The sequence below is a fragment of the Saccostrea echinata genome, unplaced genomic scaffold, assembly GCF_033153115.1.
Source record: "Saccostrea echinata isolate AGI-Se365-2 ecotype Australia unplaced genomic scaffold, CSIRO_AGI_Sech_v1 ptg000033l, whole genome shotgun sequence".
Classification (NCBI taxonomy): domain Eukaryota; kingdom Metazoa; phylum Mollusca; class Bivalvia; order Ostreida; family Ostreidae; genus Saccostrea; species Saccostrea echinata.
The window spans coordinates 15,513,546-15,524,765 of record NW_026889782.1 but is presented as its reverse complement, the minus strand read 5'-3'; the positions used below and the strand labels follow the sequence as shown (position 1 = coordinate 15,524,765).

The following is an 11,220-nucleotide window of genomic DNA, read 5'->3' as shown; positions in this document are numbered from 1 at the left end:
ACCATCCAATCTTGTGCAATAGGGTATCTAATATTGTAAGTTGCAACAATTTGATAATTTAACAAATTTCTTTACAGCACACTCACCCACCCACAATTAACACAAGTAAATTAAGGCAAGTATAAAGTCTACCATACAAAGAAGGGCCCACCTTAAGATTGGAATTCCCCACATATAAGCCTTTCAACTGCCGCTAGGGTTTGCAGTTAGGAAAGGTATGTCTGTTGAACGTTATAGTTTAAACAGATCCTAATATAAATGATGCACAAAAAAAGCACACAGAGAAAATTACGATGCAACATGTTTATTATCTAACAATTGTCAGACTTGAATATAGTCTTCTTCACAATAGGCTATTGCTTTGGCCTTTTAAATCACAAGGGTCAGAATTTTATTAAAAACCAACTATAAACAAGTTTTATGTCATACAACTCTTGAAATACCACATTTGGTCATTATATTTATAAGGAAGTTATTTGTCCTAAATAAAAAAACATTAATATTTATTTATTTGTTTGATGTACTCAGACCCACAATTTTCATGTTGGGTAGGTAGGTAGGTTTTTTTTTTTTAAATTGTATATAATAATCTTGCTATAAATCACAGAGTACATATACATGCATGTTTTAGGTTTTATTTAAGACAGTTAAACACTTTCATTTATTAAAGTTCATTTATCAATCTAAATGAGTTTTGAACATGACTTTGACAGTTTGTATTTCTTTGCAATCAAAAAAAAAAAATCAAATTCAAAAATGAATATGCTGAAAAAAATAATTAGGTAGGAGCAATTTTGATGGGTCAGTAGGAGAACATCAAACAGATCTATTTTTATTTTAGCCCTAAATGCATTTTTAAGCATATGTGAAAATTGAAAAATTAGTTGAAAGGCCTACCATTTGGGTCATGGTCTACATACATGAAAGAGATACCAGATTTGACATTTGAACAGTTTTGCATTGTAAGGAGGTGCCATATGATACCCTTACTATAGTCTGTCCCACAACCGGAACGTCACCACTTTTTGCAAGATATCTCAAAATAAATAAATACCTTGGCCTTCAACCTAGGTCCGATCGGTAGGTTGATTTTTTTCCAAACTTCCTGCTTTTATACGAACCATCGAGGTCAACCAGTGTATACACACGGCGGCAAATTCAAAGTCTACGGGGATTTAACATTGCCAAAATGGCTGCCACTTCGGAAGGGGATCCGTCATTAATTTTTATTCTTCGGAATTTTCCGTAGCCTTCCGTTAGTGACGTCATTGACGTTTCAACGCTGCGCACGTTGGCTCTATTTACGCATGCGTTACAAAAATAACGTGTTTTTGCAATTCACATAGGCCTTAAGCATTTAATTTTTAAAGAAAATAACCAACTATCACAGCAGAATTTGCAAAATGCCACGGCAGAAAAAGAACAGACAAGTTGTAAAATCACTACAGGTACATGTATAAGCATGATAACTGAGGTATATATGTTGACAACTTTGAGCTATGCAGCTATTTTTGCAACCATGGACCTACGGTGCTAGGCTATATTCTGGAATGTCCATATAAATTCCTAGAACAAGCATTTGTGTAGAAAAAATTGACTTTACCTTATGTGAGCATACCTTGGTATAGTTAATCCAACTCAGAGGACAGGACATTAAGCCTGTATACTTCAGAATCTCGGTATCACCAAACAGTTGCACACACATAGGCCTATAACGTTCACCCTTGTTAAATTATATCCAGTGCTATATTTCACCTCAGCCATAACTTAAACACTATAATTGCATTCCATATTCAGAACACTCTACACACACACAAATCCATAGTTGGTAAAATATAACAGGCAACAGTTTTGAAAATTCTAGCTGTTGTGTTGACTGTTGTCTGCTCAAAAATGACGTCAAGAAACGACCTTGCCCTTTAAAAAGTGTGGTGCAAGGTCTATTCACACCCATGTAAATTTTACCCGTGTTATTAATATAGGCACATAATTAGTGAGAGAGAAGAAGTCTAAATTTAGCATACACTGTATATGGTTTTATACCTGGCCATGCCTTTTCTTTCACATTCCAATAAATTAAAAAAAAATCAAAAACCAAAAAGCACGTCTTTATTTTTTTTTTTATAAACAAGAAAGACGACTCTTAGATACTGAATAAAAACTAGCATCTCAATTGCTGGCAAGAGTTACTTCCCACACAAGTTAACTACTCAAGCAAAATAAACCGAGACAAACTTACCATAATGTTTCATTTTTCACAGTAAGGACAACAAATCAAAACTTATATTTTGTACAGAAGCAAAAATCTTAAATATCAAAGATGAATTTAAAAACTGAATATAGTGATGCCATGAGTTGCAAATCTATATGCATAAGCTATCTATTTTTATTGTTATAATATGTATGTTATAAATGAGGTTCAAGTAAAAGTTATATGTATATGTCAAATATGAGCCTTTCACAACTTCAAGATGAAATTTTCATTCTTCTAAGTAATGTACATATATGTACTTGTTTAAAATTGAAATCAGGAATATTTTTCTTTTAATGCATGCAAGAAGTTGTGATTGGACAGCATTGTTAAATTTAAAACACAGTAAGAGTGCATTATAAAACCTTGCACATTGTCTTGAAATTCAAATGAAAAGGCTTATGGGTCAGGCCCGTAGGAAGCAATTTCAGTTGGAGGGGGGGGGGGCACAGCCATACATTTTCAGACGTTTTTATTGCGGGGGCACAAGCATATAGTAGTTAATATGTTTTCTATATATCGGCAAAATTATCCCCCCCACCCCACCCCCATGGCCATGTAGGTTATAGTGTTCATTTAATGCACAGCTGAGTTTAGAGATTTATGATTTTTTTTTATTCTAAGTTAGATAATACATCTATATTAATAACATAGAAAATATTGCATATTTTCAAGGATCATTGTTATCATTATTTAGCTGTTGAAATAAATGATAAATCTGCTGTGTTTAGAATGAACATTGTGTCTCCTGAGGCTTTTAGGATTCCAATACTTAATTTGGTAAAGCTGATATTGTCAATTAGGCAAAAATTTTTTATGGGGAAAAAAACTGTTCTTCATTGGAAAAGGGGAAGGGGAGAAAATAAACCTAAATTCAATTTAGCTCACCTGTATCATATGAAAAGATTTGAAATTGATTTCATAGGTGTTCTGAATATCTTATAGCTCAAAAAGTTCATATAAACAAAAATAGTAGCCATAGAATGAACTTAATAAAATACATATTAAGGTGGTCTAAAACTATTATTTTAACATTTTTTTTTATAATACATAGGTTCTTGAAATTCTTAATAAGGTCTATCAGACTTTTGAGCATGAGAGCAAACAGGGAAGGGTAAAGAACATCTCTAACCCTCTGAAGAGACTTTCTACAGCAACAGGTATTAATTATCATAGAAATATTTTGTTACTGACAGATATCTGTAATAATGGACCTTTTCACAAGATATCCTGCAACTATCACCAAAAAAAAAATCCAATTCTGAAAAAAGAAAATCTAAGTTATTTAGATAAAACAAGAGGCCCATGGGTCATATTGCTCATCTGAGCACTCTGTTAAGGAAAAGCAAGATTAATTTCAGAATTGAGAAGTCTAAAAAATATATATATAGTCTCACCCTATCCCAGGGAGTAATGATTTGAAACAAACTTGCTTCTATTTTCATATATATGATTCATCATAACTTAGCTGTTCCTGATAGAAGACTTCTTCCATATATATTCCCTTGTAAAACTTTTATTGTCTAATGTAGCCATGCCATACCCCCCAGGGGTAATGATTATAATAAATTTAAATCTACACTAACTGAGGATACTTTAGAATTAATGTCCCTAATAATATCTCAGTTGTTCTTGATAAAAAAACTGTTGAAAGATATTTCCTACATCTTCCTATGTATAACTTTAATCCCCTGTTTTGGCCCTGCCCTACTCCCAAAGGCACCATTTGATTAGACCCCAAATCTACACTATGCAATGAAGCTTTCACACAAGTTTTGCAATGAAACTTTCACATAAGTTTCATCTCTTCTGTCCCAGAGGTTCTTAAGAAGAATTATAAAAGATGCCACTTTATTTCCAACATTTGAAAATTATCTCCCCTTTAAAGAGAGTGGCCTTTCATGTGAACATATTTGAAATTCCTTTACCCAAGGATGCTTTGTGGCAAGTTTGGTTGAAATTGGCTTAGTGCTTCTGGAGAAGGAGATAAATTAGTGAAATGTTTATGTTGCCGACAATAATGAAAACGACAGACAACAGACACATTTTGATCAGAAAAGCTTTCTTAAGCCTTTGGCTAAGGTGAGCTAAAACTGTCTTGCTTCTATTGCATTAAAATGAATTGTGAGTAATTGTTTAGAAAAAAAGATTATTATTATATAAAGAAATGACATAGTTATCATATTTTAGATATAGTTCTCTACTTACACAATAAGTCATTTTAATAAAATTATATAAAAAGAATATATAAAAATATATAAAAAAAAAAAAAAATTGAAAACATAGTCTGTGCATTGTATCCTCTGGTACGTGAAGTACATAAATATTTTAATATATTTTAGGAATATCTGAAAGAACCCTGAAAGCAAACATCCTGGTTGATCCTGTAACAACTGTGATTGAGGATCTGCAAGTCCCTCCTGTACAGCAGAAGGTCCACTCCAATAAGGGGCTTGATGACTTCGATGAGGACCTGGTGAAAAGGACCATCCATGAAATGCAGTTGAGGGGCGAGTATGTATCTCTTCGTCGACTGTCAGGTGTGTTGGTGGAAAGGGGAATCAGGCTCACCAAGTCATCTCTGGCAAGACTTGTGAAGAAACTTGGGTTCAGGTAAGAATCAATTAAAAAATATAACCTACAAATAAAGCATATAATTATTAAAATTGTTTAATAATATACATTTATTGACTGGGTTCGAGTGCGACAAGCATTTTGTCAGACCCACAGGGTCGACAAAATGCATTTTGCCCTTGAACCAGTCAAGAAATGTTGTTATACCTTTTATTTTATTATTATTGTCCAATATCTTGCTCCGCAGTCAAACATCGATTTTTTACCTCACCTGAGCTGAAAGCTCAAATGAGCTTTTCTGATCACTCGTGTCCATCGTCCGTCCATCCGTCTGTAAACTTTTCACATTTTCAACTTCCTCTCAAGAACCACTAGACCAATTTTAACCAAAGTTGGTACAGAGCATTTTTGGATGAAGGGGAAGTTAACTTGTTAAAATGAAGGGCCAAGCCCCCTCAGAAGGGGAGATTATCAAGAAAAGGCAAAAATAGGGTGGGGTCATTAAAAAATCTTCTCAAGAACCACTGGGCCAGAAAAGCTATAACTAATGAGGAAGCATCCTGGGGTAGTGTAGATTCTTATTCGTTAAAATCATGACCCCAAGAGGTAGGGCAGGGCCACAATAGGGAATCCAAGTTTTACAATGAAATATATAAAGAAAAATCTTTAAAAATCTTTTTCTCAAGTACCACTGGGCCAGAAAAGCTGAAACTTATGTGGAAGTATCCTGGGGTAGTGTAGATTACACATTGTTAAAATCATGACCCCTGGGGGTGGGACGCACAGGCACTTGTTTCGTATACAGGGCACCTACTTATTTTTACTACAAGGTACCTAACTCAGTTTCAGGCACCCCCTCTTCAAGCTCGTATTTTGTTCATATATCAATCATTAACCTACTTTAAAATTATATTGTTCACTTCGAGAGACTTTTTCCTTGTCAAATAAATCCTTTCAGACGTCTCTGGTCGAGCCTCTTTATTGTAAACCACTCATTAATTACCTCGATACATTTCAAGACTTTAGATGGGACACAAATTTCCGGTTGGGGTTATAAACGAAGGATAAAACCAGAGACCTTGGAATGGAATACTTGGAAGTCTCTGGTTTTATCCTACCCCCAACCGGAAGTTGTATCCCATCTAAAGTCTTAATATCTATTGAGGGAATTTTCGAGGTACCTTGTGGTAAAAATAAGTAGGGATGCCCCGTATACGAAACAAGTGCCTGTGGTAGGACTGGGCCACAATAGGTATTACATGGGAGAAAGTCAGGTGTGAAGAACAGCAGGGCCAAACTTACTCAGGTGAGTGTTGTGGCCCATGGGTCTCTTGTTTTATGACCACTCAGTAAACATAGGAAATGCTAGACTTATTTTAGTATAGATTTATGTAGGAACAAATTTTTAAAGGTATATAAATAAACATCGTTTGCATGCATAAAAATAGAACTGAACTTTATCTTTTTTTTAAAAAAAATGTTTCATTCTCTTTCAGATTCTACAAGTCTGGTTCAGATCGGAGGTACATTGGAGAGCGTAATGACATTGTCAGTATGCGCCATACTTACCTGAGGTCCATCCGAAACTTTAGAGAGGCGGGTCGTCCTATCGTGTACTTGGATGAGACTTGGTTGAACACCAATCATGTAGCAAGGGGAGATTGGGTGGACTGTCCTAGGACATCTACCTCTGCCTTTGAGTCGCATCGTGGAGGTCATGGGCGCTTCGTCCCACCTGGGAAAGGCTCTCGTCTGATAATTGTGGATGCTGGTTCTTCGGCTGTGGGCATGATCCCGGGGTCATGTCTAATGTTTGAGTCGAAAACTGGCACTCAAGATTATCATGATGAGATGAACTCAGGAAACTTCACGAGGTGGTTCACTGAGCAGTTGCTCCCTAACCTACCGGGTAATTCAGTCATCGTGATGGATAATGCTTCCTATCACAGTCATCTGGATCCCGAGTCTAAGTGTCCGACATCGTCGGCGCGAAAGGCCGAGATCCAGTCTTGGCTTGATAGAAAGGGTATTCATTACACTCCGGCAATGATTAAGGCTGAGTTACTCACATTGGTGAAGCAGCATAAGCCTCGACCAAAGTATGTGATTGACGATTTGGCTTCACAGGCAGGTCACACAGTTTTGCGTCTACCTCCTTATCATTGTGAGCTGAATCCCATCGAGCTGGTTTGGGCTGAATTGAAAAGCTTCGTCGCCAGGAGCAATACCACATTTAAGAAAGATAAAGTGATGGAGCTATTCAATCAAGCAAGATCAGCATACGATGTGGAGAAGTGGAGGAGGGTAGAGAGCCACGTGATAAATGAGGTAGAGACAAAACTGTGGAAACTTGACGGAGTTCAGGATGATGAGGTCGCTCCGGTGATCATTGACTTGACGGACTCGGAAGACAGTGACAGTGACTTAGACACAGATTCTGGTGATGACGAAAATGACGTCGACTCTAACGTATCCATGAACTCCGTCGAGGAATCTGATGATGAAGTCACTTGTTGCATATGTGGTGACTATAATGCTCCTGGAAGGTCTCGAAAGATTGCGTGGGTGGAATGTGAGTTGTGTGAAAGGTGGAGTCACCGCATATGTACCAAGCCCTCTCTAAAGTCAGGTAAGTGCCTTCGATGCTGGAACAGTTTGTATGGACTGAATCCTCTTTCTTCATGAGCCTTGCTTTGATGATTGGTGAACTGTTCCTCTTTAAAGGTAAAAGAAAGATTATTAATCATTCATTGATGCATGTATCACCTAGTGTTTAATTATAGTTTTAAGTACTCATATTTGAGAAAAATAAGCCATTGCAATAAACTAGGATTCAGAAAATTTTACTCTAAAATTTTGACACTGTTGGAATGCAATTGATAATTTCATAAACAGATGAAATCCATTGATTTCAATATAACTTGGCACACAAATAGACTACACTAAGATACATAATTCTAAATATCGGTTTTTGATTTCAATGAAAGGTGTTGCCATGGTTACTAAAAATAAAAATTTCTGTGAAATACATTCAAAATGTACTCATCCTACAGTTTTGGTCTGATTTCAATATAACTTAATACACAAGTAAACTACATAATTCTATTCATAGCTGTTGGAAAGTTTCAAATCCATGGGCTATTTTTCTCTTTCTTTGTTATCAGAACAAACCGGTAGAGCTACAGTCTCATCAGACATGTTTTAATGTGCACCACATCTTCTATCCGATAGTTCAGCTGACAAAATTTAATTTTTCAATTTAATATTAAATATTGAATACTAAATAATTAAGGAATTAATTTAATAGCTACCCAAATTTATATGGTATAAACAGTTTATAATGTATAAATTGGGTAGCTATTAAATTAATTCCTTATAATTTAATTTTCATTTCATTTAGTGTAAGGAAAAAAGATTATTGCCTTGAAAATAATTCCAAATTGTACAAAATTTAAATATATAAACGTCAGGCGGATCGATACATTTTTGACACAGTCATTGTGATGTAGGCAACCCAATTTATACAATATAAAGTAATTTTTTTATCCAATCAAATATCACGTTATATCCAGAATTAAATTACTTAAAAATGAAAAATATTTAAAGTCTCTTAGGGCAATAAAACTCTTCAATTCATTGGTGAATCTATGATACATGCATGTTTAATGATTAATTTGTCTTTCAAAAGGTGGGCCTGTGTGTAACTAATCTTTTTTATGTATCTTGCCTATATTCATGAGACTTTACGTTAATACATTGCTGTAATCACACTTTTGTCCTTTGGGTGAAATTTCAACAGTATGGATCAGCTATAACTGAAAATAAAAAGGTCATTACAGATTTGAATTCCTATTGTAGATCCATGCAAACTTAAATCTATAGACTATATGCACATGCTTGGATATGAATTTTGTTTTACTCTGCTGTTCTATAGATCATAAATAACCATATCAAGTTAGTAAAGTGCAGAATTAAACTTTAATGAACAAGTCATAATTTCACTGCATTTGGAATGAGTTAGAACTGAAAATACACTCCTTGTACCTGTAGATCTATTTCAGTTATTTCAGGGTTCAAATAGAGTACAGCATATGTAAACATAATCATGATAATATACTGCCTGATTAGTTACACACAATGCCCCCTACCGAACCAACAAACCTGACTTTTGATGAGTGAAGCTGCTTCCCCTCCTCTGTATTCCATGCATGTTAAATTTTCACAGGGCAGCATTTAGTCTCAGTTCCTTATTGTGATTCACTTCTCCTCTACAATTGGGACTTGCATGATCAATATTTTTTTTTTCATTTCTTACATACACTTTGTAAAAATTAATTGCAAGAAAAACTTCAAAACAAATTTCAGTGGTTTTCATTCATGAGATATATATATTGATACATAATTTATTCAATTTTTATAAAAGCCCTACTGCATTTCAAGTTTTGTTTAACTTAACAAGACCAATTTACTGTGATAAAACCTACTGTGATAGATATGCTGGTTTTTTTTTTTAACATATTATGTACATAATTATTTGCAAGAAAAACCAAATTAATTTCAGTGATTTTAATTCATTTGTGATTTTTTTTTTATCATGATACATAATACTGTTTATTAAATTTAAGCTTTAATATAAAAAGCTTATTAAAAGCATACTGTATTTCCATTTCTGACTTATCAGTTTACATGTACCATGTTTACTGTGATAAAATCTGCTGTGATAAATGTTATTGTTTAACTAAATATGTACATTTAAACATATGAACTGTAATAACAACAAATTAACTATAAATGGTATTGTTACTCTAAAGTGATTATTTACATTTTATTTTTTTTTTCTCATTATTTTATATTTTCAATCTACTTTTTATGCACTTTGGCACTGTGATAAAAACTTTACTGTGATTATTGCTTTTATTTAATATCGAAATACTCAACAACAAACTTAGTGTCACACTTCAACCCTATAATACTCTGTATCAGTGATTGTTCTTAATCATGTTAATCTGAAACATGCATATTTGTGTTCAACTATATTTTATATATTTACATAAATATATACTGTAGTATTTTTCTCTTCTTAAATTCTCTGTGAAAAAAAAATTTGCTGTAAATTACACCCTCTTTTTTCTAATTATCTTTTTTTTTCCTTCAAATTAACCATTGCCTTACTGCTACTTATTAACTGACTGTAAATGCTATAGTTTCATACAGGGACATAACTTGCTTATTCAACGATTTTGTGCTCTAATTATACCATAAACAGTTGACTATGACTGTATGTTTGCATTATGGATATATCATGTAATACTTAAGGTTCTTTCAACCAAACATTGAATGTGTACAATGGTGTTGGTTTGATATGCACAACAACAAAGCTAGTCAAAAAAAAAAAAAAAATTAAACTAGCTATCAAGTTTGTAGTCTAGCATAGCAGTAACTTACTGCATGTGATAAATATATTTATAAACTAGACTACAATAAAGTTATATATACAAATACTGAGCCCATTTCTACATGGACCCATGAATGGCATATGATTACAGTGGTAATTTTCAGTACACATTTCATTGTTGGTTTACATGATATCGAGTCACTGGCACGACAGAGATGTCTGTAAACTTCCGTCTTTGTGACATTACCAAATGCTTACATACAGGGCAAGATATTTCAGAAATTCCCAAAATATCTTAATTTCATATTAATACATAAAGCAAGTAGTGTCTGTGATTGAAATACTATAGGAATATTTCAAATGTTTGTCTGAATTCTTTATATTGATTTCTTTGATAAGTATAATATGTGTTGTATTCAGTAAATCATTGTTAAATATGTTATGGGATGACACTATACAAACTTCTATCACTACAAATTTCTGAAATTTTCTTTAAAATATTTTGTTAACATGGTTAAGAAAACTAAAAATTCTGCAATGATTTTATACATGCATTTTGTGATTATTCCACACCCGATACCAAGGATATTGTGCAATATAGTAAAAAGGATTAATTGTAAAATAATATGAGTTACATGTATCAACTTATCCTGTTATGTGTGTTCATCTTATATAATATATGTACATATTATCATGCAGATTTTCTTAAATTTGTGAAATAAATTCTTTGTTGAATTACATACTATATTTGTTTTTCTTTCAAAGATATAATGAAGTTTCATAACTGAAGTATGAAATCCCATATCCTTAGACAATATGCTGCATAATGCATTACTATGTGTATATGATATTGAATAGTCATATTTATTGTTATATACAGCTACTTGTTGTTTGACAAGATATGAAAAATATGGGTAAGAAAAGATACCTGTTTCAAACAAGGTGAAAGGTTATCCTGACAGTGAGGTCCATCAGAACACCTGTAGAAGTCTATTCACCT

At 33.6% G+C, this 11,220-nt stretch overlaps 1 protein-coding gene and 1 long non-coding RNA gene across 2 annotated transcripts; one reads left to right on the top strand and one right to left on the bottom strand.

The window, feature by feature from the left end:
* The first annotated feature begins 4,736 nt into the window (after positions 1-4,736).
* Positions 4,737-8,533, top strand: LOC133198186 (uncharacterized). Its single transcript, XM_061334315.1, has 3 exons — positions 4,737-4,864; positions 6,322-7,454; positions 8,514-8,533. Exons 1-3 carry the CDS (start codon positions 4,749-4,751, stop codon positions 8,531-8,533), a joined length of 1,269 nt encoding a protein of 422 aa, XP_061190299.1. The 5' UTR covers positions 4,737-4,748.
* A 44-nt stretch (positions 8,534-8,577) lies between these two features.
* On the bottom strand, positions 8,578-11,220 carry LOC133199014 (uncharacterized). The gene is made up of 3 exons (XR_009722716.1): positions 11,149-11,220; positions 8,987-9,093; positions 8,578-8,640 (listed from the first exon to the last, which is right to left on the bottom strand). It is a non-coding gene; the product is annotated as an uncharacterized LOC133199014 (long non-coding RNA).

Coding starts and splice junctions, on each gene's coding strand:
- LOC133198186 (XM_061334315.1), top strand. CDS start 4,749: ATGCAGTTGAGGGGCGAGTATGTATCTCTTCGTCGACTGTCAGGTGTG. Junction 4,865..6,321: donor GTGAAGAAACTTGGGTTCAG/GTAAGAATCAAT, acceptor ATTCTCTTTCAG/ATTCTACAAGTCTGGTTCAG. Junction 7,455..8,513: donor CAAGCCCTCTCTAAAGTCAG/GTAAGTGCCTTC, acceptor GTCTTTCAAAAG/GTGGGCCTGTGTGTAACTAA.